The sequence below is a fragment of the Centropristis striata genome, chromosome 10 (assembly GCF_030273125.1).
Source record: "Centropristis striata isolate RG_2023a ecotype Rhode Island chromosome 10, C.striata_1.0, whole genome shotgun sequence".
In the NCBI taxonomy this organism is placed as follows: Eukaryota; Metazoa; Chordata; class Actinopteri; order Perciformes; family Serranidae; genus Centropristis; species Centropristis striata.
In genome coordinates, this window is record NC_081526.1 from 22,172,673 (window position 1) to 22,197,866 (window position 25,194).

The window sequence follows — 25,194 nt, forward strand, 5'->3', positions numbered from 1 at the left end:
CGCGCGAATCAACTCGCGCGAGTAACGCGACGCGAAAATTCGCTACGCGTCCGGTCTGAACACATCTGATCGTACCCTCCGCTCACGCCCAAATTGATAAATGTCGAGGCTTGCGTAGAAATCATCTTACGCCCACTTTACAACTGTCTGTCAAGGATCATAATCCTCAAGGAGCGCAAATCAGAATCACTCCTGATGGGTGCACACCTGCCCAGGTGTCGCAATGCATCATCTGACGGAAATTTTTTTGGGTGTGCCAGCTGCCTCTGTGGTTGGCACCGGCACACCCTGGCACACCCGTGGCTACGCCATTGCTCCATATTATTCCGAATCAGAAGTACTTTATTGATCCCCAGAGGAAAAGTCGGTATATATGTATATAAAAATAGTGTATATAAACAAATAGCAAAATATACAGACTTAAGAAAATAAACAATCTTAAAAACATGCAGACTTCAACGTACTATTATTGCACAAAGTAAGCAACAGTACGCAGGTGAAATCTAAAATATGATAATGGATGAAAAAAAGTCATCTATCCCCTCATTTTTAGAACGGGTTATTTAGGGTGGAAAACTGCATTTTTCCTCCATTTTCCGAGAGCTATGAACTGTAAACACAAAGCCAGTTGTTGTAGTTTGAGTTTAGATATGAAACACGTTTTAAATAGAGCATAAAAGACAGTAGTTTCCACCAAACAAAAGTTTGCGGTGCCACTGCACATTCTCACGGCACCTTGAAAGGTTGCACAGCGGTCTGCACATTCTCATGGCAAGTTCACTTTTCATACATGTGGCGTGTGTGGGAATGATCTGATGATCTTTTCATTTGACATACTGGATCAACATTTTGAACCCTAAAAAAAGCATAAAATCAGATTTTGAAAAAGATGTTTTTTTTACTGTCAAAACACAATTATGTTGGTAACAAATACTCATATGAGAGGTAAAATTACATAACATCTCTTTATTTTTATACTAAATTTATTTGACCCTATCTCTGGTTTTACTTGATCTATCATCAAGCAAAAACTGAAATGGAGTTTCAAGTCAGCTGACGGCAGGAAACACGCTGCTGAAGTTTTTACATCGTGTCGTCAAGAAGAAGTCATGTGATTTGATCATTTGATAAATAATGGACGTACTCACCGTGGCGTCACCCATTGGTTTGTGGACTGCCCTTTGGAAGCATCGAATTCAGCGTTACACTCGTCACCATCTTGTTTCCGATACGGGGAGCAGACCATTTTGACTGTGGAGGAGCAAGAGGGATCTGATCACTGCCTCTCTTCACCGGCAACCCAACTGAGCGAAGCCGCTGCTAATTCATGTTAGCATTAACTGGGATGTACGGAGCCCCTAAAGGGACATGGTGAAAATAAAAAAAAACTTTGGTATCTCGTGAGCACGAGAAACATTTCTCGTGCTCACAAGATACTTTCACGTGAGCACGAGATATTTTCTCGTGAGCACGAGATACTTTTCTCGTGAGCACGAGATACTTTTCTCGTGAGCACGAGATATTTTTCTCCTGAGCACGAGATACTTTTCTCCTGAGCACGAGATGCATATTGCATGCGCGCATGGTGTCTGTAAGAACACCCTCTGCATTTCAGCTTGTTTCTGTATGAAAATGACATTACAGGAGTTAGTTCGGCTATATTTTGACCTGGGGCTTCATTATTATTAAGGACATTGCTGCTTTACTTGACCCAGAGGGTATACTACCAGTGGCGAAGGCAGAAATAATATTTCACACAAGCTCTCCCAACAGAGCTTTATAAAGGCTGTACACAATACAACAGTAAAGACAAAACATGCGTATCGGCTCTATCGCACGGCACAATAAATCATTTTATTGCACAAAGTGCTGACTACAGATGTACCCAATCAGTAGGCTCGATAAAGTGTTAACGTACAGCATAACATAGACCTGCATCAGACAGAAAATTATCACATTAACGGCGATTGTTGTTTCAGTGCCACGGACAGCTCACGCGTAACAGAAACTGCGCAGATCTACGGCAACCAGTTAGTATGGAAACCAGTAAGGACACAACACCAGCCTTTAGACTTTCTGTTGTCTCACGCCAGTGTTTACTTGTACTGTTTAAGGTTGAGCTGCCAGCCGTTGTGAGGAATAAAGTACGACGCGGTCCGAGCCGCAATATAACGACCACCCGTGTCCGACTGGTCCCTCCTCCGCCCTCCATCATCATAAACAACACAACGCAGAGTCCCAGGGTGTGGAGAGGCTCATCCCACACGGGCCGGGTTACAAATATATTACATTACTTTACTGGCTACGCGTCTGGACTACACTATTGTTTTGTTTTCTCAAGATCTCGAATTAATTATATCGTTATCTTGGGAAAACAACTGTAGTTTTTTTTTTAAGTAAAGCGTGCGAGAAAATATCTGGTGCTCACGAGAAAGTATCTCGTGAGCACGAGAAATGTTTCTCGTGCTCACGAGATACCAAAGTTTTTTTTTATTTTCACCATGTCCCTTTAGGGGTTCCGTAGGGATGTTAGTTTTGGCTAGCAAAAAAACAAAAACAAAATGTATGTTATTTACCTCAGAAAAATGAACAGCGACTCGTTGGAGTGTCTGCTAGTCCAACCAAACGCTGAACAAGACATTTTTACTGAACAAAGCGTTCAAATAAACTGTCATTAACTGAAAACACAGTGTGAAAGGGTCAAAGTTTTCTCATTTTGCATTGAAATGAATGGACAGATTTTTTTTGCAGCCAAACTTAGTGCCCCCTGCTGGAATTTTCGGTAGAATGCTGGTTTAAGGCACTTCCTGGTTTGCCTCCTTGCTCAGACCCGGAGGTTGCCGCATGGCCGAAACACTGACTTCAGAGTTATTTATGTTAGGTAGCAGGATTTTGAACTAGATTTTATTATGATATGTCACGCCTCAGGAGTCACTGCTGCTGAATCTAATGAGCTGATTTCCATGTGTCTTGTTTGACTGACAGCTGCTGCTGGAGGAGAAGCTGAGCACAGGAAGCTTATCAAAGGAAGTGGGTGTGTTTGTGGAGCTGCTGTGGACTGAGGCCTTGGGCTGCCTTAACAACATCCTCAGAGTTTCGATCGACAAGCTCAGCATCAACGATGTAGGCTTTTCTCTTGTTCTGCAAAATCTCAGTGAAAGCAGCATCAGCTGTCTCATTAGCATGTTGTTTTCTTTCACCTTCCAGCAAAGACAGTCTAATCATGAGTCTCATTGTAATTACACTTGTGCCCTTTGCCTTGTTTGTGTGTAGGTGAGCAGGGCGGAGGGCTTGTTGCTGCAGGCTCGGAGAAAGCTGAAGGAAGCAAATCACACTGAGGTGGAAACTCTCCTTGAGGAGGTTTACACCCTGCTGCCGCACATCGAGCCCTATCACTCACCCCCCACTGCCAAGCTCATCTCTCAGAAACTCGACCTCTGTCAGGTAACAGAACTTTTTTTCTCTCTCCCCCTCTGGCAGGATACCATATACAGTAAATGCAAAAAGCAAAGAAAGTGTTTGAACCCCGAAATACAGGGAACAAGCTTATATCCATGTACCTAAGTCAGCACTTAACCCCGGTACATATCCAGACCAATATGAACATGTTTGTTTCTTTGTGCTTCAGTTAACCAGAGATGTTCTGGGCGTGAGTGAGATGAATCTGGGAAGCCCCACTCCGTCCTGCGTGGGGAAGTACCGCGCTCTGAGGTGCATTATTGAGGCGGTTCCCCCAGACACCTCCGAGTTTCAGGTTGTGACAGCTCTGCTGCAGGACAGGTCTGATATCCATCTGATATCCATTTGCAGTGCTTCTTTGTGCATATTTAAGGCCATTTATTGTGCAAATATACCCGTAACAGTGGTGAGCAGTGCCACAAAATAACCCTGAACTCTGAAACACCTTATATATATATATATATATATATATATATATATATATTAGATGAGTGATGCATCTCACTGCACAAGTTTGTGTCGTGATTTGCAGCAATGTACAGGTGCAACAGATTCTGCGTGTCCGCCGAGGAGTGGAGCTGCAGACGTTTAAGAGTGAGGTCGGGAACATTAAACCCCTCCTGCACTCCTCCAGACCCAGCAACTTTGTAGGAGTCCTGTCTCGGTGAGATCACACACACACACACACACACACACACACACACACACACACACACATGCGCGCGCGCATGCAAACATAAATATACCCAAATCTAGGAATATAATGATAAAAGACCTCATTTTATCCAGTTAATCACCATGAAATTTTGCTGATAAGTGAAATTGTTGTTTTTTTTGGATAATTCCAGGTGTTCTGGCACAGAAACTGGTGAAACAAAATTTCCAAAATACATTTTGGATTACACTTTTTGTTAATATTATTTTTAACGGATCATAGGTTTCTAAAGTTTCAGTTAGAAAAAAACCCCATTGAAAATAGGACAGAACTGAAGGCTTTTTACACAGCAGAGAGCATAGAGGAGAAGACAGGAGATTAGAGGTAGTAAAAATGCAAACAGTTATATTAAGCATGTGGAAACACAATTTATTTCCAATGTTCGTGACACTTTTTTCATGATTTCTGTCATTATAACTGTGTTATTCTGCAGAAACATGTTTGAGTTGTTCCCACTTCTAGCCATGATTGTGCTGAGTCCATAGAGCTGCAGGACTTTATATATCGCAGTAAAATACAAGGCCACAGTGAGCAAAATGAAAAAAGAAAAGGCTTGTTAAGATTCAGAGGGCTTAATCCGCATTTAATCTTTCTCCACAGCGGTCTGCTACTGCCTCGTGTTGGAGAGGAGCATCATGGGATAGAGAGAACAGACGCTGGTAGTCTGGGCAGTGGAATATACTTCAGTAATGCCATGAGGTCAGAGGAAAATCTAACAAAAATGATCGTTTTGTTTTGACATAAAACAAAAAAACAACGCGATCCTCCCTTGTAAGCATGTCTTTCTTTCTCCACCTTCAGCACCAGTTTGAAATACTCAAAGCCCAGTGAGACTGATGGCTCTCGGCTGCTGTTGATGTGTGACGTGGCGTTGGGACAATGCAAGGAGATGTACAAGACCGACCTTACACTGACGGAGGCTCCTGAGGGACACGACAGTGTGCACGGGGTCCGCTGCACCCGGAACATTCACTCTGCGTTTGAGGTAGGAGTGTTTGCGGGTGAATATAAATAGAAAGATAAATATACTGATTGACATCCTCTAAATGAGGTGTCCCTAATCTGATGCAAGTCTTTAATAACAGACACAGATCAGCTGTCTATAATGACAAAGTGAACCAATCAGGTTGATCGCAAATGAACATTGCTTTCGATAAATGCGTCTGCTAAATTACATTGTTGATCTGTATTATTGTAGAATTAAATTAACCTAAAAGATTTAGATTTCCAATTTGTTAGCATAAGAAAACAAAGTGAAGTTAAGTTAACTTCACCTGTAGTAGAAAAAACTGGAGCAAATGCATGTTTATACAGCTAAAATATATTTTTTGTTAGTCTTAAACATCAAAACTGAGTAAAAAGGACAATGAATCAATTTTTACCAGTGGTGGAATGTAACTAAGTACATTTACTTTAGTACTGTAACTTTATACATCTACTTCACTACATTAAAGAGGCAAATATTTTCCTTTTTACTCCACTACATTTAGCTGCCAGCTTAAGTTACTTTTCAGATCGAGATTTAACATGAAAACATTAATCATTTTTTATAAATAAAACCTCATAAAATTATATGAAGTAGTTAAAATGAGCCCTACCTTCACAGCATTAAAACACTGTTTACATAAATGCATCAATAAAAATAATCCAATAATATATTTGGAATATGTAAAACAATCTGAGTGGGGACATTCTGCATTACGAGTACTTTTACTTTTGATAATTAAGAATTTCAATTGCAGTTGTTTTACTTGTGGTGGAGTCATTTCACAGTGAGGTATTTGTACTTTAACTGAAGAAAGTAATCTGAAAACTTCTTCCAACACTGATTTTTACATAATGTCACCAACTTTTTGTGATGATATTTGACATCTCTCAATCCGAACACTTCCATATGTCCATATACCTTCTGTGTACTCTAACATATATAATTCTACTTTTTCTCCAGGACGATGAGTATGTGGTGTACAGTCCTGATCAGGTGAAACTGAAGTACGTGGTTCAGTTTGCCATCAAGGGAGACCAGCTGAAGGAGTTCAGTCCTGCCGTCAACACCTCAGCCGAGTCAGGTCTGCCAGAAAAATCTAAAGAAGGTAAAGTTCTCCTCGAGGTTCACCGTTAAATGCCATTTTAATGACATTGCTACACACCATATTGTCATGTTTGTTTTTCAACTAAGAGACACATGATAGAATAAATTCTATGACATCTTTATCAAAGTTAAATTCTCCAGAGTGTTTTAGTTGAGACGGAAGGAACGTTTTAAAAAGAAAAGCTGTTTTTAAGCTTATTTCACCCTAATCAGTGGACAGTTCTGACTGGGCAAGGCGACCATGGATCTGTCCTGTTTTGGCATTTAGATGATCAGGGTTTCCTGTCAGTGCGTAAAGATATCTATGTAATTATTCACCTTTAAATATATATGAAACCATAAGTGCAAACAAAACATTTTTCTGCAATGATTTAACATACAGATTTTAAAGTCCTTGCAATTTTTCCATCACATTTTTCCAAACATTGTAGAGTTATACTAATTATCAGCAGAGATGGTGATTTGTCTTGCAAATAAACAAATGATTAAATAAGCATCATTACTTAACCGTATAAAAGTTTTAAAATATATGTAATGAAATAAAAATACACCTTATAGATTGATCATATACATAGGAAACAGAGACTGTCATAAGTGACAATAACGTACACAGCAGTGGTAGAATGTAACCAAGAACATTTACTTAAGTACAATTTTGAGGTACTTGTACTTTACTTTTGTATTTCCATTTATTTATACAACTTTATACTTCTGCTCCCATACATTTTGCAGCAAATTTTGTACTTTTTACTCAACTACATTTAGCCATCATCTTTAGTTACTTTTCAGGTCGAGATTTAACATAAAACATAAATTCAAGGTGATTTGAAATTTGTCTTTACATAAAACCTCATAACAGTATATTAAGTTGTTCAAATGAGCCCTACCTTAAGAAAATAAAAATGCTGCTTACATATAAATAATATCAATAATAATAATAATAATAATCCAATAATTTATATGGAATATATTCTGCATAATGAGTACTTTACTGATACTTGACACTTTGATACTTTAAGTACATTTTAATGCTGATACTTTTATTTTTTGGAGGAGTAATTTCATAGTGTGTGTGTGTGTGTGTGTGTGTGTGTGTGTGTGTTTGTGTGTTTGTGTTTGTGTGTATGTGTAGCTGTGAAGTTGTTGGAGGACGGATGGATTGAAAGCTGTAAAAACCCGCTGGAGGGTGTGAAGGCCGGGCTGATGGACAGCTCAGGTCAACAGCTCCCTCTGCAGGCTGTCCACGTGAAGTGCAAACTGATGGATCTGCTCTCTCAGGTAAACAGCAGCAGCTCTTTTAGTGTTTATTTTTTATGGAGGTTGGTTGATCTGAATATTGATTGGGGTTCTTTATTGACAGATCAGATTCACTGGGTCATATCTCTATTAAAACACCAACATCTGTCCTCTTTTAGGTCATCATTTTCCAAAAATACAACAATCAGAGCTCTGTGCCCATTGAGGCAAAGTTTGTCTTCCCGTTGGACGATTCTGCAGCAGTTTGTGGATTTGAAGCTTTCATCAATGGGAAACATGTGGTGGGACAGGTAATGTAACTCAACTTTTCTCACATATTAGATTTACAGTATTTCTTTATTATCTAACAACTTGTTTCTGTATTGTATAACTTCTTTGTTATTTCTATTTATTCTCAGTTTGCTGAGATTATGTTGTAAATGTCCCTCCTATATATGACACAGGGAAAAAATAATAACCTTTAGATTGATATTCTCATTGAATCACATTAAAAATATGGCAGCTCGACTGATATGGGATTTTTGAGACCAATGCCAATACTGACTTTAGAGGGGGAAATTAGTCAATAACCGATATGGTGGCAAATATATGTGTATCTTTTGTATGTGGACTGTGCATTCATTTTCACCACTCTGCAAATGTACAGATAGCTACTTTCTCAAACATAAAACTTTATTAAACAATATTTAACATTATTGTACATTATACAAATAATGTATTGTCAGCCAATTCTATAAATGATAACTGAGAAAATAATGAATAAATAGGAATAAAATAAATAGCTAAATAAACATCATTACTGTTCAGTTTCAGTCAACTGCTGACTATTTAGAATTAATGACGCCAAGTAACATTTTCTGCGTTATATACTGTGTAAAATAATGGCACGCATTAGACAGTATTTACATTGATATGCTTTTGACAGGCCAATATCAGTCAACCGATAAATCTGTCAGGCTCTAACGTAAAGCACAGCAGTGATATTTGTGGGGGTTTTCTCACTTCTCTTTCCTTGTTCACATTACAACAACATTTCTGTCTGACTGCTCAGGAACTGCAATATTTAGTCATTGTAATATATCCACCACAATGGGTAAAGCCAACTTTATGGGGTTTTTGTGTTTCTGTTCTGTTTGTGTCTCAGGTGAAGGAGAAAGAAACGGCTCGTAAGGAGTACAAGCAGGCTATTGAGAAAGGCCACGGAGCCTACCTCATGGACCAGGACGCCCCAGTATGTCCACCCTCAAACACTCAAACACTTACACATATATTAATAGACTGATCAGTCATTTTTCACAGCATGACCTCATTACATAGTTTAAGTGTTGTGAAGTGGAAACTTCTGCTAGTGTTTTTCATCTTTCTGTACCCCCATTTCATTTTTACTTTGTGCAAATCTTCAGTGTTGCTTAACATAGAGACACATGACTTTCTCAGATAACATAATAATCATTAAGGTTTACATCAGGACCAACAGTTTCAGTTATTTAAACCTTGTCTTCTCTTGTTTAAACAGTCATTTTAGCACGATGGACTGCTTTAAGTACTACAATACCCATTAGCCTTAAACAACATTGCCGATTAAAAGTGAACAATGTACTTTGGGAGTCTTAGTGAGCTTCTTTCCAAAACCTTTCATTTTGTTTAAAAAACACAATATTTTCTTATGCAGTTGTTTTGCTTCCATAAACAGATGTTCCCAAAATGTTTCCTCCAACTCTGTAAATCCTTATTTCCACACTGGTTGTAATGAATGTCTTACTTTTGTGCTCACTTTGCAGGATGTGTTCACCATCAGTGTGGGCAATCTGCCACCTGCTGCGACTGTTCTCATTAAAGTTACCTTTGTGTCGGAGCTGATTGTGCGGGACGGGAGTATTCTCTTCTCCCTGCCTGGCAGTGTGGCTCCATGGCAGGAGAGTGAAGCATTGAACCAGACCACACAGGTAAGAAGAGCCTGAACAAAAAAATAAATAATCTTAAAGTTCTTATGCTGCAGGCTTTCAAATGGCAAAAGATCCTCTAAAGGAGAAAAGCGGCATACAAACTATGAAAGGGCAAAGTCTACTATTGAGCAATTCATGCACATATTTGCATCATTATGATTTATTTTCCTTGTTGTCCTTTTTACATGTGTTTAGTCCCGCAGCTTTGTGGAATTAGCACAATCATGGCTAGAACGACTCAAACGTGTCTTTGTGCAGAATAACACAGTTATAATGACATACATCTTAAAAAAATAAATTTGAGTAAAATGTATATCGCCAACACTTTTTCAACTGCCCACAAGTGTCACAAATGTTTAAAAAATATGTACCTCCACATGCTATACATATTGAACTATTTGCATGTTTCCAGCCTCTCCTGTCCTCTCCTCTCTGCTCTGTGTAAACAGCCTCTCCTCTCCTGTCCTCTCCTCTCTGCTCTGTGTAAACAGCCTCTCCTCTCCTCTCCTCTCGGCTCTGTGTAAAAAGATTTTCAGTGAATATTTGTCACCTGACCGTTCGTCTCGGCAGAATCAATCATGGCTTTACAGTGTCCCTGAGGAGCAGAATTTAATGTTTTTAAAAGGGTCGTGTTATTCCAGTCACTTTATTTTTGGCAACGTTTGAATGAGACATGTCGAATAAAGTGATTTTGACAGAAATATCAAAATTTTAAGCTTCGAACAGAAACATTCAGAACTGTCTATCCATTAAAGTACTGTTAAACGGTTCAAATTCCAACAATAATGCCTGTTTTCACAATTTCTTCCTACAATAAATGTTGGATTTTTTTGGTATTTTTTAAAAGAAAACATAATTTTCAGTCCTGGGGTTCAGGGGGTTAAAAGCAATATGACTGTTAATCTTCTTTGTTTGTGTGTTTTTTATTGTTCAACAGGTCTCTGTGGACAAGGTCTGTGTGACTGATGCAGCGAGGTGAGTTATATTTGAAATCTTTGTTTTTCTTTCAATCTGACTACACTTGACTTGATGACACTTTTTTTAATCAGTTAATCGTTTGTCATTTATGCAGTAAAACAGTTGATCAGAAACATATTTGCCTGTACAATGTTTGCAGCTGTAAACTGTGCTTGTTTCTTTCCCTCAGAGAGTTCAGCTTGGACATGTCCCTGGAGATGCCTTACAAGATCACCAACCTGCAGTGCATCACTCACAAAGTCAAGATTAAGGTAATATTTTTCATTTTCGCATTTTTAAATGATTGATTATGCAGATATTGTTTCATGGTTTTCATGGTTATTTTAGTGACACATGCCAAGAAATTCTGCAAATGAGCAGGAGTTGTTTTATTTTTCTCTGGACCTGATTAATAAATAAATGTTGAATGCCTTAATATTTTAAATGGATTGAGGAATTAAGTTCTACAAACTGTATGGAGTTTTAATATTGAAGCTGTGTCTTTGCACATCTGGTATTTTGTAAAAAGAAATGTTTACTGTTTCATATATTTCTACGATAGCATCAACCGTCTACCTCGTGTTGAAGTGTTAAAATGATGACAGAATAAAATGATTATCTTACCAGCAGATAATTGGTTATAATTTACATTATCTCTCAGAATATTAAAGATCTGCCTTTAACAGCTTCAATAAATAGGCCTGATTTTTTTTTTATCAGAAGTTCTTTTTTTGTTTTGTTTTTTTGTTTGTGTAAACTGTGTAAAACTTAAATAAAAACAAAATTAATCAAATTCAGTCTATATTTACAAAAGATTTAAGCATTAAATATACTGTCTGTACAGTTTTGTATTGATTATAGGACAAAACAGATGAACAAATGATCATATATATATATATATTATTTTTTTTATTAATAAAATGAAACCAATGCTGACAGACCTAGTCTTTTTTCTTTATCTTATTTCTTATTCTGTGTGTGTGTGTGTGTGTGTGTGTGTGTGTGTGTGTGTGTGTGTGTGTGTGTGTGTGTGTGTGTGATTTTCCAGAAAACAGACTGTAAGGCGGTGCTGAGTGTGCTGCCGGAACAAGTCATGGGTCCAGAAGGTTTCCAGCTGTCAGTCACTCTGTCTGAGGTCCACCTGCCAAGAATGTGGGTGGAGAACCACCCAGACAAGGACAGCCAGGTCTGCCCGTTTACCTGCCTGCATGCCTTCCTTTTTTTATTTTCTATTCTAGCGCTGTTTTCTAAACATCTCTCGCTCTGTCCTCCAGGCTAGCATGTTAGTTTTCTACCCGGACTTTAAAGTCTGCGCTTCAGCATCTGACGAAGTCGTCCTGTTGCTGGACACATCTGAGTCCATGAAGGGAGAGTCTCTCCGTATGGCCCAGAGGATCGCCCAGCAGGTCCTCAAATCCCTCAACCACAACGTCAGACTCAATGTCATTTTCTTTGGCACAGGTCAGTTTTCACCCTTTTTTGTGTATTTTGTGATAAAAGCTAAAGGAGAAAGAGCCAATACATAAAGGGATTATTATTATTATTATTATTATTATTATTATATTATATCTGTGAACATACAGTATTTTATATTAATACTATTCCCCCGGTACAGCAAGGAGACAGGATCTGAAGACTTTTCACCATGTAAAGTCTCCTTTTACATTAAACCTAAGAACTCCACCACAAAAATACACTGTCTATCTTCAAAAGAAACTATTAAGCAGACATTATCGTTGAAATTTGAACTTTGCAGCAGTCCTTGAACAGATAATCTGATAAAATAATTTATCTGAGAAATTCAACTTCCTTTTTTATGATTTGTGTCATTCTAACTTTGGTTTCTGCACAAAATACATGTTTAAGTGGTTCCCACTTGTAGCCATGATTGTGCTGATTTCATAAGCAGAGCTTATAGATTTATATAGATTTGATATATTGCAGTGAAATACAAGGACACGATGAGTAAAATGTAATAAAACAATTCCACTTATTAAGTCAAACTCAGTCTGCAGTTTAAACATGTTCAATCTCTTTCTCATAGATCATCATGTCAGTAAATAATTAGCAAAAATACTGTAATCAAAATTTATTTCTTGACTTTTACACTTTTGTCAGATCACAAAGAAGCTTTCCTAACAGCGCAGCCACTTGTTGAAGTTCGCTCTGCAGCTGAAAGCCTCATCAAGGTGAGTTTAAATGAAAGAAACTTTGGTCTTTTACATAGAATTCACTGTAATTTAACATTCAGACCATTAAGCAAATGAAAAACAACGTAAAAACAAATCAATAATGTTGTTATATTAATTTACAGATTTCAACTTAAATTTCACTGTTAATATTTGGAATAAAAGTAACTTTGGATGGGAAGTATTTGTAAACATGCAAGTATCCACACAGTAAAAAAACAGCAAACTGTTGTAGATATATTTTTTTTAAATACGGATAATATACAGTAAATATGTCATTTTTTGTTTGTTTTTTTACTTTAAGATGACAGTGTTACATAGATTTACTGTTATTATAATGTTAACATAAAAATCACTGTAATTTAACATTTAAGACAATTAAGCAATTAAATAATACAGTAAATAATAATGTCCCATTATATTAATTTACAGATTTCAACTTCCATTTTACGGTTAATATTTGTGATAAAAGTTATTTATCTTGTTAGTCAAGTCAAGTCAAAGTTTATTCATAGAGCACATTTAAAAACAACCTCAGTTGGCCAAAGTGCTGTACAGTTATTAAAAGTTTATTAAAAGTTTTTAATGTCTTTCACACTTAATGTACAACAAAAAACAAAAAACCCTGTAAAATAGTACAGCAGTATTTCTAGAAAATATAAATATACTTTTTTTTACTGTGTAGCTGCAGTAATAAAGAGCATAAATAAGCTTCTTCCAGGAATCTCATTATTCTAAGTTGGAGGTCATTGTGAATGAATTTTCCCATTTGACTGCTCATAATTAAGATTAAAATGATATGTCTTAAATGCAGTGTCTGTCTGTGTGTTCTCAAAGCTCTGCTCCCCTCCCCATCAGGTCTTCCAGCCAGTAGGGGGTAGCACTGAGCTGTGGCGCCCGCTGCGAGCTCTCAGCCTGCTGCCTCCGTCCCGTGGCGTCAGGAACCTGCTGCTGCTGTCGGACGGCCACATCCAGAATGCAGAACTCACCCTGCGGCTGCTCAGAGACAACGCTCAGCACAGCCGCCTCTTCACCTGCGGCCTCAGGTCTGAGGCTGTAATAAAACTGACTGATTTATAAGGACATGTTACTACTCTCTGACCTCTCATGACAAACCACATTTTCATGAACATTTATCATAAGTCTGCAGTACATTTAAAGCTGCCACGCTCTGCTCTCTGAGCTTCTTTTTTTAAAATGTCTTTGTCATTTCAGCCAAACAGCCAATCGGCACATGCTGAGGGCGCTGGCCCAGGCAGGGGGCGGATCTTTCGAATTCTTCGACACGAAAACCAAACACAACTGGGCAGAAAAGGTGAAACTGACTGACTTTTATTAATTACAGTTTTATTTAATTACAATTTTGATTGTTCATCTTTTTTCTGCACTTATTTGTAAATGAATCAGGATAAAAAAACATTACCAAAACTATTTATTTTTATTGATTTAACACGAGGTATAATGACAGTCGATTAGGTCATTACGTGGTGGAGATGTTTACAATGATAATATATTTGTTTATACTTTTTTTTTCTTCTTTCATAATCCTGTTTAAATTAGACTAATAAATATCTAGTATATGTAAATAAATCTACACATATAATACAATAATAAAGACAAAATAAATAATCAGATAAGATAAGAATAATCTTACCATTTTTTATGAATTCTTCATTTTTCATTTTATGTTTTAGTGTTACATAGTTACATAGTTTACCTGTAAAAACGACAAAAAAAAACAAGTTCTCTTAATTTTACATTCAGCAATATGATGTGTTACCTAACTCAACATGCCACTCAACACTTGACACAAGCTGTTGTCATCTCAAAACTTGACTACTGTAACGCCCTCCTCATAGGCCTGCCAGCCTGCACAATAAAACCGCTTCAGATGATCCAGAACGCGGCGGCGCGCCTGGTCTACAACCAGCCAAAATGGTCACACGCTGCTCATTGAGCTCCACTGGCTACCTGTTGCAGCCCGCATCAAATTCAAATCTCTAATGCTCGCCTACAAAGTTGTCTCCGGTACTGTACCTACCTACCTGAACGCCCTGATTCAGACATATGCTACCTCACGACCGTTGCGCTCTTCCTTCTTCTTTGCATTTCTTGTTTCCCGCTGGTGGAACGCACTACCAGTTCCAACCAGAGCAGCTGGTTGGAACTCCTGAAGACCCAGCTCTTCAGAGAGCATCTTCTCTCCTAGCACCACACCATAATTCTACTCCTCAAAGAATTGTCACTTTTTTAACAGTTATCTTCCCAATCCTCATTCATTTCCAATATCATAAAACTGCAGGTGTCGGGTCAGGTGAAGCGCATGTCGTCTCCCGGCTGCAGTTCAGTGTCAGTGAAGTGGCAGCAGTTCAACCCAACAGCGCCCCCTCCTGTCCAAGCCCCCAAACAGCTCCATGCTCTGTTCAGTGACTGCCACACTCTGGTTTACGGCTTTGTGCCGCACTGCACTCAGGTATGCTGTATAATGCAAAATGCCTAATTACCGTATTTCCTGTGATGCTTGCAGTTATTTTCTATATATTGTAGTAAAAAAATCGTAGTTAGGGCTGAAAGTAACCATTATTTCTTTTTTTTTTTTTTTAATCCATTTTTGACCTTTTTTTTCCTATAAAACATTCTTTAAAGTTCAAGGTGATATCTGCAAATTGCTTGTGTTCTTTGACCAATACTCAAAAACATAACAATATTAAATTGACAATTAGCAAAACAGCATCTTATTTAACAAGCTGTAAACTAGCAAATATTTAACTTTTTTTTCTTCTTGATAATGACTCAAATGACTGTAACTTCTTAAAGGCCACCCTCCTTGGAAACCTAAGCGGTAAGGAGCTCAAAACCATGGTGTCGACCAGTGAGCTACAGAAGACCAAGGGCACAGTAAGAACACACACACGCTCACACACTCACTCACTCACTCACTCAGCAATCTCGACAGTACTTGCTGTATTTGTTTTATGTCAGCTGATGAAATTTGTCAAAGGAAAACTTATAGGAAGAATAGAAGCCTCTATGGAAAATAGAGAATCCAAAAACAAAGAAAATTCTGGATGAATGAAATAAATTGAATCCAGGTTAAACAACATCAAATCTATATTAAGACATTAGTTAACACACTCTCACACAACTCATGCATCACAATCCAAGTCTCATTTATCCAGTCATGTGCTCACTACTTCCACTTTTTTCCAGTCACTCTCCCGTTCAGACAGATTTCCCTCCGGCCCGGACCTGAACAAGCTAATCACGACTGTTTATCTCCTAGAAAAGGTTTAATAGGATGACTGAAGTTCAGCGCAACTCAAGCTGTCAAACTATAATAATAATGATAATACATTCAATGTATATAGCGACTTTGTAGACACTTAAAGACACTTAATATAACACAGAATCTATGGAGAATCAAAACTCTATTAACGCATGGCCTACTTCTCACCTCAGATGTTTTCAGAATCACATTTTAGTTAACAATTTAGCTTTAATTTAACCTCACTGGACCTTAATGCCGGTGGGATTCAAACATATGTTTTCTCTTAAAGATCGCTAAAAATACACCGTTTATCGACCGACACTACCATTGAAGTTTGAACTTTCTGATGGTCCTTGAACAGATCATAGGTTAAGAATGTTTTTGCGAGAAAAAGTAACCAAAATAAAGTTTAAAAACGATTATATTTTTGTCAAAATCACTTTATTGTACACGTCTCATTTAAAACGTCCTCAAAGAAAGCATTTGAAATAACTACATCCTGTTAAAAACATTAAATCCTGCTCCTCAGCGACACTGTGAAGCCATGATTGATCCTGCTGAGATGAACAGTCACGTGACAAATATTCACTGAATATTTAAAACACTTCACACAAAAATTCTCACACTTCTCAAAACGGATGTTTTGCTGTTGCTTAACGCTACCAGTTATTTTGATGATGAAGCCTTGCTTTAACTTGTTAGCCTCTGCAATTTCACACTGTAAGACTGTCTCACACAACACTTACACACAACATAACTAGTTAAATTACAACATGTGTTTCTGTATGATCAGTTTCTTCACAAGCTCACAGCGAGGGCTCTCATCAGAGATTACGAAGACGGAAGCCTGGACAGCAACGAAGCCGAACATGAGGTGTGTCGGTCTTTCTGTCTGACTAAAAGACCCTTACACAGCCAGTCTGATCCCCACATGTTGACCTGGATGTCTTTTTTTTTTGCTTTTCCAGGGGAAGAAAGCAGAGTTGAAGCGTTTCATCATTGAGTTAAGCAAAGACTACTCTATCCTGTCTCAGTTCACCAGCTTTGTGGCCATCGAGGAAAGGGTTTGTTACATTTATACTCTCCTTAAAGACAAGATAAGACTTTATTTATTCTGCAGTGGGGAAATTCAGTCATCACAGCAGCTTGAGATACAAACGTTCAAGCAAATTTGCATGAAAAAATAACATATTGTATACATACATAAATCAGGCCCCCCAGTATTCCATGGTAAAAAATCTTGAATTCCATTTTGGACTTTTAAAAAATCCATGGAGGACTGTGAGACTACTTACTTTCCAACGACATTAAGATTTTAAAGGAAGGCATACACAGTTATTGAAAATACAACCCATTTATTCAGTATCTTTAAAACGTTCAATAAATCAGAAATGTAATGTTGCGTAACAAAGTAACAAAAAGTGCAGAATGTATATTTACAACAGCAAGTGTAATGTGATATTGTAATCACTCCTCTGTGTGTGTGTGTGTGTGTGTGTGTCTGAGTGTATGTGCTTGTGTGTGTCTTTGTGTGTCTGTCTGTCTGTATCAGTCATAACTCCTACAGTTCTGATTGTAGGAGGATTCTTCTAACACAGGTTTAGGTTGACAGGAGTCCAGTTACATTTATCCAGTATTAAGATGATCTTCACTGCTGTCTGTCAAACAATTTTTTATATGTCAAAATCTTGTCAGACTTTCTGTTTTTTTTACGCAGTGGTTTAAAATTTCCTGGAAAACTCGGCAATCATGGAATCCTGGGGGGGCTAATAGATATACGTACATTATACAATATACACATTATACTTATATGGCTGCTATTAAATGTTATTATAAATATTGCACATACAGTATTTTGCAAAGAAAATTCACATTATCATATAAAAGGGTATAAAAACAGATGTATATAATAAAGAAAGTATATAGGAAATATTTATATAAGTATATATTTGTATACTGTACAGCAAATATGTAAAAGTAGAAATATATATATTTATTTGCCACACCTCCCTCTCCCCTATATACTATCACTATACACCATGTATTTGAAGGTTTTGTAGCTCCCAACCAAACCACACTCATCTTCCCTGTTTTAGGACTCAGAAAAAACAGAGGAGGGCTTCACGGACATCCCTAAGTTGATCACAGAGGAAGATGTAGACTTCCTCCCCTACATCAGTTGGACTTCTTCTCAGGATAGTGAACAGGAAGAGTCTTCGACGCATTCTGACAAATTTTGTACGATCTTGGTAAGTAGCAAACACTCGTCTGTTCTCCATGCATTCTCTTGGTCTCGTGAACTTCATAATTCTTGTTTCTAATATTAATTGAGTGAAGGAAAATGTTTATTAAAATGTGAGTCTATGACGGATCTGACACCTAGGTGTGATGGTGTCGTCACACTCTGTGTCGTGTTGTCACAGGGACGGAAAGAGCTCATTTACCTGCTCTGATGGACACTTTAATAAGCTTAATTTCTGTCTGTTTAGGACTTGGAGGAGGACGACTATGAAGAGTTGGCTGAGGTTCAGTTTTCAAAGGGAGAACGTGGTTCTTCTAGTGTAATAACAGCGGGAGGGAAGAGCAACATTTTTGCTGTGATATACTCATCAACACTTTAATAAGCTGCATTTGTCTCTGTTTTAGGACGAGGATATGGGTATGGATCTGTTTTCATACCCATCAAGTGATCTTGTTCCGATGGTAATGTTATTCTTATTTTCGTGTAATGAAGGGGAGGGAAGAGCAACATTTTTGCTGTGATATACTCCTTGACACTTTAATGAGCTGCATTTGTCTCTGTTTTAGGATGAGGAAGAGAAAGATGACATGGATGTGGATCTAATGAGTATGGATTGGTCTAAAGCAACTAAATGCAGTGCTCCAGTTATGATGGTAATGTTATTCTTATTTTCGTGTAATAACAGTGGGAGGAAAGAGCAAAATTTACTTGCTTTGATATAAACTTTAATAATGTGCATTTGTCTCTGTTTTAGGACACAGAAGACGAGTTGGTTAGGAGTTTAAAGGAAGAACTTCAAGCTACTACTGGTTTTCAGATGGTAATGTTATTCTGATTTTTGTCTAATAACAGTGGGAGGAAAGAGCAAAAATTACTTGCTGTGTTATTCTCATCAACACTTTAAAAGCTGCATCTGTCTCTGTTTTAGTACGGGGGACAAGACCCTGTGGCTGAGGCTGCACTGGGAGATCTTCTAGATCTTCGGATGGTAATGTTATACTTAAAATAGTGTAATAACAGTTACAGGAAAGGGCTCAATTTACTTATTCTGATATTCTAATCTTCACTGCCGTTGCGTTTTGTTTTAGAACGCCACAGTGAGCCTGGACGAGTCTGAGGTGGAGTATACTGTAATGATTGGCGGGAGGAAAGAGCAAATTTAATTGTTATGCTATTGTAATTGTTACTTTAATGAGCTGCATTTGTCTTTCTACCGTAGAAGGACTTCCAAAGCCCACTTGTTGGCTCTCGACCATATTTACCCACGGTTAGTCCCTTCAGCCCACTCAGCTGCACATTTGCTTTTGGGTGCTTTTAGCTGCTATTTTCAATGCATGGACTAAACAAATTAATTCATTCGAATCGTCTGACATTCCTAAATAAGCATCCCTTATCCTTGTGTGGCATCATGTCATTCTTGCAGCAGGGCATGCATCGCTGTTCCATGGCTGTATTGATGCATAAAGTTATTGACCAAAAGTTTGCTGAAAGAATTTATGAAAAAATCAAGTGATGTGTGTGAACTACAGTGAACGTTTAGTAAATAAGTAGTTAAAAAAATAGGTTCTGACTTCTTCGTTCTTTTGTAGAGTCATTCCTTTTCTCAAAGATCGACTCGACGTTGGATGGTTGGGTCTGCTGGAGGGACAGAAGAAACTTTTAGGCCCACTGCAGGAAAGGAAGCGAACCGTTTTCTCCCTCAAGTCCTAATAAGCCCTATTGGCTCAGTCCAATGCTGTGCTCCTCCTTCACCTCATGGCCTAGGATCTCCTCAACCTCCTCCTTCTCAAACTAGCTTAGGTCTTTTCTCCAGACAGATGAAAAGTGTCCAAGATAAAATACCTGATATGGTCCAAGATTTTGCAGCTCAGAAACTGCAACCTTTTGGTGCCAGTTACTCTCGGATTCAACGCGATCACCAAATGGGCGCAGGACCCTTGTTTGGTCAAAGTGTTTCTTTTGGCTTAAGTTCTCTTCTTCCCTCTGGCCTGGCCCCTCAACAAGGCCTAAGTCCTCCACAACAGTTCACACAGTTAGCAGGTGTTTGTGGAATGAAAGCTTCGGGCTTTCTGGAAAGTTCTTCTCTTCCTACTCCTCCTCCTCCTCCTCCTCCTCCTGGCCTGGTTCCTCCTCCACTTCCTCCTCCTGGCCTAGTTCCTCCTCCACCTCCTTCTCCTGGCCTAGGTCCTCCTCCACCTCCTCCTCCTTCCTTTTTTTGCAAGAAAAAAAGAGCTTGTTTTTCTCCTTCAGGCCTGCAGTCACAAGATAACTACTTCACAAGAAGTACCAAGTTATCAGTAAAATTAGGACGTCCTCTTTCAAACAAAGCCATCACAATGGATTTGCCTCAATCCATTTGTCAGAAAGAAACACAATCCTCTCAAACAATGCCTTATTTAAGCCGATCTAGTCACATTCTGCCTCAAAGTTTTCCCATTGAACAACATCGTCCAACAGTATTTGGTTCTTCACTTTCAGAAGCTTACATGAAAACAGAACTGATTAGTGTATCAGACTTAATGCAGAGAACAGGTTTTTCTTTTGGTGGAATGAGTGCACAGGAGGAAGGTGTAGCTAGAAAATGTTCCAGGTTCCAAGGCAGGAGGAAAGGAAGAGTTCATCAACCCCTCCAGTAAGTCAACTACACTTTTTTCCCCTTGATATACTTTAAAATAAAAAATAATAAATCATGTTAATTCTTGCAAAATAATTGTTGACATCTCCTATACGTGTGTTTTGTAATGTACGTCAGCTGCCAAAATTCACTGTCCTGCTGTGATCATGTTGCTCCAGGGGAAAGCCAGCAGATCTGGAAGTGTTGAAGCTCAGATGGACAAAGATCTTCCAGATACGGCATTCAGTAAGATTTTTTTGTTCTATTATTTTAAACATGTGTGCTGGCTTTCTATTGTGTCTAAATCAAACCTTTTCTTTACTGCTGACAAGTTAACCCTCTGAACCCCACCATGAAACATGTTGTCTTTTAAAGATCACCCAAAATACACTGTTTTTGTGAAAAGAGGCATTATCATCAGAATATGAACTTTCTGACAGTCCTTGAATGGATCATGGATTACAAAAGTTTCTGTGAGAAAAAAGTGACCAAAATTAAACTAAAAATTGTCATATTTCTGTGAAAAAAAAAAAATCACTTTTTTTTAACGTCTCATTTAAAATGTTGCCAAAAATAAAGCATTTGGAATAACTACATCCTGTTAAAAACATTAAATTCTGCTCCTCAGCGTCACTGTGAAGCCATGATAGATTCTGCTGAGACAAACAGTCACATGACAGATATTCACTGAAAATCTGTTTACACAGAGCTGAGAGGTCAGGAGAGGCTGGAAACATATGAGTAGTTCAATATTTATTATAGGCTGTGGAGAACATGTTTTTTCTCCCAATGTTGTTGTGAAACTTGTGGGCTCCTGGCAAAATGTTGTATATATGAATTCAGTGTTATTCCAATTTTTTTATCATGTTATTCTGCACAAAAGACTTTTTTTATTTTATAAATTACAGTGAAATAGTCCAGTTCACTCCATGGTGAGTAAAAGGTACAAATGGCGTGTGGGTTAATTTCCTTCTAAGTCTTCAAAACATACAGTATATTATATGGATGTAAACTGCAACTTGCCTGGGCTATAAGGCTGTTCTGGTTTGTTTGTTTGTTTGTTTGTTTCCTGTCCTTGTCTATTTGTTGAGAATTTATTTGACTGAATAAAAGAAAATAAGTCAATACAGGTTAAAATATAAGTTAACAGTAATATTATTAAAAACAGTTCATGTGTGTAATATGTGATTAGAAAGAGACATTTGATTTCATTGATTTGGAGTTACATTAAAAAGACTTCATTTCCCAAGATGCTCTAGGAGCAGACGTAACGTACGTGATTACGTCAGAGTTTTGTTGTGTTAGCAAGAAATGTGGAGTCACGGCATGAACGCACACGCTGTATGTTTTTTGCTCTTCTTCATTTTTCACTAAAGATCATCTGATCATGAAAGGAAAGGTCTCGCTTCATTATTTTTAGTCAAGAAGTATTTTCTGCTACACTATTACCATCGTAGTCACACTAGCAGTCCCCGGAGAAGTTGATGTTTTGGTGGCATAAAATCTCACCACTTGCATTAGAAAAGTTGTATTTAAGTGTCTGTCTGTGTGTCACAGGAGGGCTACTGGGAGTTAACCACAGAACTGGGTGAACTCGTGAATGTTGATGTTGATCAATTTGCCAATGTATTCCTGAAAAACAAGGGCATCCGATCTCTAGGTGAGCGATGTCAGAACCTGTTTCAGGCCCTCACAGTTTGGGTTTGTCATTTTCCAATCAACTTCACCTTCTGGCTTCTTTCTGGGACTAGATTTTTACACCATTCACTTGTAATAAAAAAATTATATGTAACATTTTACCTAGAAGTAAATACAAGCATTTGGAGTTTTAGGCTTTTTTGTCTGTTTATTAATCCTTTTCATTCTGCCTGTAAATACCACTTTAAAAAGTTTTTACCATGCCATGTTAGTTTAATTCTTTCCAGCACAACCTCAGCTATATAACCTGATAATTATTTTGTCAAATTTCTTTCTCAAAATAAGGTCTATTAATTGTCAGTTCTTTCAATTTTGTTTAAAATTGTGTGTGTGTGTGTGTGTGTCTGTGTGTGGTAGGTGTGCGGGCCCATGCAGACATCTTGAGGCTGCTGGCGACTCTTCTGGTGCTGCAGCTGATGAGGGAGGAGAAGCTGGAGATCGCCAAACTGCTCCGCACCCTCTTCTGCCTGGAGGACTCCTCCCAGCCTAGGTCTGTCCAAAACCAGAAAATAAATCAGCATGAAGATACCAAAATAAATGTTCTCATACTTTATTTACATAAGGTTTAATCAGAAACACGAGACATGATGAATCCAGGTTTGCATTGTCAGAAGAAGAACTTTAAGAGGAAGTTATCACTTCTTTTTTTAATGTGACATTAAAATAACCACTGACTTTTAAAGTGGTTCTTAAAAGTAAACTTTAACCCTTTGCTCTCATTAGTGAAAGTTTTGACTAGAGACCTTTTTTATGTGAATTGTGCACCAATTATTTCACCACTCTGTCAATGTACATAAAGCATAAAACTTTATTAAATAATATTTAACATTGTTAAACATCAGCCTTGCCTTAATTAAAAAAAGGAAAAAAAGCTAAATAAACATTACTGTTCAGTGTCAGTTAAATGTTGACTGTTTAAAAAGAAAAAAACAACATTATAGCTAACACCAGTTCTAATTCACGCCAACAGCAGCATTTTCTGCATGATATACAGTAGTGTTCAAAATAATAGCAGTCCAATGTGACTAACCAGATTAATCCAGGTTTTTAGTATATTTGTTATTGCTACATGGCAAACAAGGTACCAGTAGGTGCAGTAGATTCTCAGAAAACCAACAAGACCCAGCATTCGTGATATGCTAAAGGCTGTGCAATTGGGTAATTAGTTGAAAGGGGTGTGTTCAAAAAAAATAGCAGTGTGGCATTCAATCAGTGAGGTCATCAATTTTGTGAAAAAACAGGTGTGAATCAGGTGGCCCCTATTTAAGGATGAAGCCAGCACTTGTTGAATATGTATTTCCCTTTGAAAGCCTGAGGAAAATGGGTCGTTCAAGACATTGTTCAGAAAAATAGCGGACTTTGATTAAAAAGTTGATTGGAGAGGGGAAAACTTATAAAGAGGTGCAAACAATTATAGGCTGTTCAGCTAAAATGATCTCCAATGCTTTAAAATGGAGAGCAAAACCAGAGACACGTGGCAGAAAACGGAAGACAACCATCAAAATGGATGGAAGAATAACCACAATGGCAAAGGCTCAGCCAATGATCAGCTCCAAGATGATCAAAGACAGTCTGGAGTTACTTGTAAGTGCTGTGACAGTTAGAAGATGTCTGTGTGAAGCGAATCTATTTACAAGAATCCCCCGCAAAGGCCCTCTGTTAAAAAAAAAGGCATGTGCAGAAGAGGTTACAATTTGCCAAAGAACACATCAACTGGCCTGAAGATAAATGGAGGAACATTTTGTGGACTGATGAGAGTAAAATTGTTCTTTTTGGGTCCAAGGGCCGCAGACAGTTTGTGAGACGACCCCCAAACTCAGAATTCAAGCCCCAGTACACAGTGAAGACAGTCGAGCATGGTGGTGCAAGCATCATGATATGGGCATGTTTCTCCTACTATGGTGTTGGGCCTATTTATCACATACCAGGGATCATGAATCAGGTTGTATATGTCAAAATAATTGAAGAGGTCATGTTGCCTTATGCTGAAGAGGACATGCCCTTGAAATGGGTGTTTCAACAAGACAATGACCTCAAACACATTAGTAAACCAGCAAAATCTTGGTTCCAAACCAACAACATTGATGTTATGGAGTGAACCTTAATCCAATTGAGAACTTGTGGGGTGACATCAAAAATACTGTTTCTAAAGCAAAACCAAGAAATGTAAATGAATTGTGGAATGTTTTTAGAGAATCTTGGAGTGTAATAACAGCTGAAAGGTGCCACAAGTTGGTTGACTCCATGCCACACAGATGTGAAGCAGTTATAAAAAACTGTGGTCATACAACTAAATATTAGTTTAGTGATTCACAGGATTGCTAAATCCTAGAAACAAAAAAGTTTGTACAAAAAAGTTTTGAGTTTGTAAAGTCAACGTTAGACACTGCTATTTTTTTGAACACACCCCTTTCAATTAATTGCCCAATTGCACAGCCTGAAGAGCGTGCATAGCACGAATGCTGGGTCTTGTTGGTTTTCTGAGAATCTACTGCACCTACTGGTACCTTGTTTGCCATGTAGCAATAAAAAATATATTAAAAACCTGGATTAATCTGGTTAATCACATTGGACTGCTATTATTTTGAACACTGCTGTACTGTCTAAAAAGTTTTATATCGGACAGCATTAACACTGATACCGATATGCTTTTTGAAAGGCAAATATCAGCCGATAATATCTGACAACAGATATATCTGCCAGGCTTTGGAAATTACTCTAAATTTCAGGTAATTGTTAACACTATTCCCGATGTTG

The 25,194-nt window shown here is 37.9% G+C and overlaps 1 protein-coding gene across 3 annotated transcripts in view; it reads left to right on the forward strand.

The window, feature by feature from the left end:
* The window catches only part of parp4 (poly (ADP-ribose) polymerase family, member 4), a 42,676-nt gene that overhangs the window by 14,710 nt on the left and 2,772 nt on the right, over positions 1–25,194 (forward strand). For 2 of the 3 annotated variants that reach the window (XM_059342475.1, XM_059342476.1), the window contains exons 8-41: positions 2,986–3,123; positions 3,274–3,444; positions 3,629–3,780; positions 3,992–4,123; positions 4,775–4,873; positions 4,976–5,159; positions 6,123–6,267; positions 7,399–7,544; positions 7,682–7,813; positions 8,668–8,754; positions 9,305–9,469; positions 10,407–10,444; positions 10,617–10,698; positions 11,475–11,612; positions 11,701–11,887; positions 12,545–12,615; positions 13,474–13,661; positions 13,831–13,930; positions 14,918–15,088; positions 15,433–15,513; positions 16,677–16,757; positions 16,852–16,947; positions 17,980–18,132; positions 18,373–18,444; positions 18,530–18,586; positions 18,692–18,778; positions 18,880–18,945; positions 19,054–19,113; positions 19,214–19,243; positions 19,345–19,392; positions 19,715–20,757; positions 20,919–20,985; positions 22,297–22,399; positions 22,795–22,927. In XM_059342475.1, coding sequence (XP_059198458.1) covers positions 2,986–3,123; positions 3,274–3,444; positions 3,629–3,780; positions 3,992–4,123; positions 4,775–4,873; positions 4,976–5,159; positions 6,123–6,267; positions 7,399–7,544; positions 7,682–7,813; positions 8,668–8,754; positions 9,305–9,469; positions 10,407–10,444; positions 10,617–10,698; positions 11,475–11,612; positions 11,701–11,887; positions 12,545–12,615; positions 13,474–13,661; positions 13,831–13,930; positions 14,918–15,088; positions 15,433–15,513; positions 16,677–16,757; positions 16,852–16,947; positions 17,980–18,132; positions 18,373–18,444; positions 18,530–18,586; positions 18,692–18,778; positions 18,880–18,945; positions 19,054–19,113; positions 19,214–19,243; positions 19,345–19,392; positions 19,715–20,757; positions 20,919–20,985; positions 22,297–22,399; positions 22,795–22,927 — 4,703 coding nt within the window. The remainder of the gene's footprint in view (positions 1–2,985; positions 3,124–3,273; positions 3,445–3,628; positions 3,781–3,991; positions 4,124–4,774; positions 4,874–4,975; positions 5,160–6,122; positions 6,268–7,398; positions 7,545–7,681; positions 7,814–8,667; positions 8,755–9,304; positions 9,470–10,406; positions 10,445–10,616; positions 10,699–11,474; positions 11,613–11,700; positions 11,888–12,544; positions 12,616–13,473; positions 13,662–13,830; positions 13,931–14,917; positions 15,089–15,432; positions 15,514–16,676; positions 16,758–16,851; positions 16,948–17,979; positions 18,133–18,372; positions 18,445–18,529; positions 18,587–18,691; positions 18,779–18,879; positions 18,946–19,053; positions 19,114–19,213; positions 19,244–19,344; positions 19,393–19,714; positions 20,758–20,918; positions 20,986–22,296; positions 22,400–22,794; positions 22,928–25,194) is intronic. The other variant, XM_059342477.1, reaches the window with a different exon arrangement.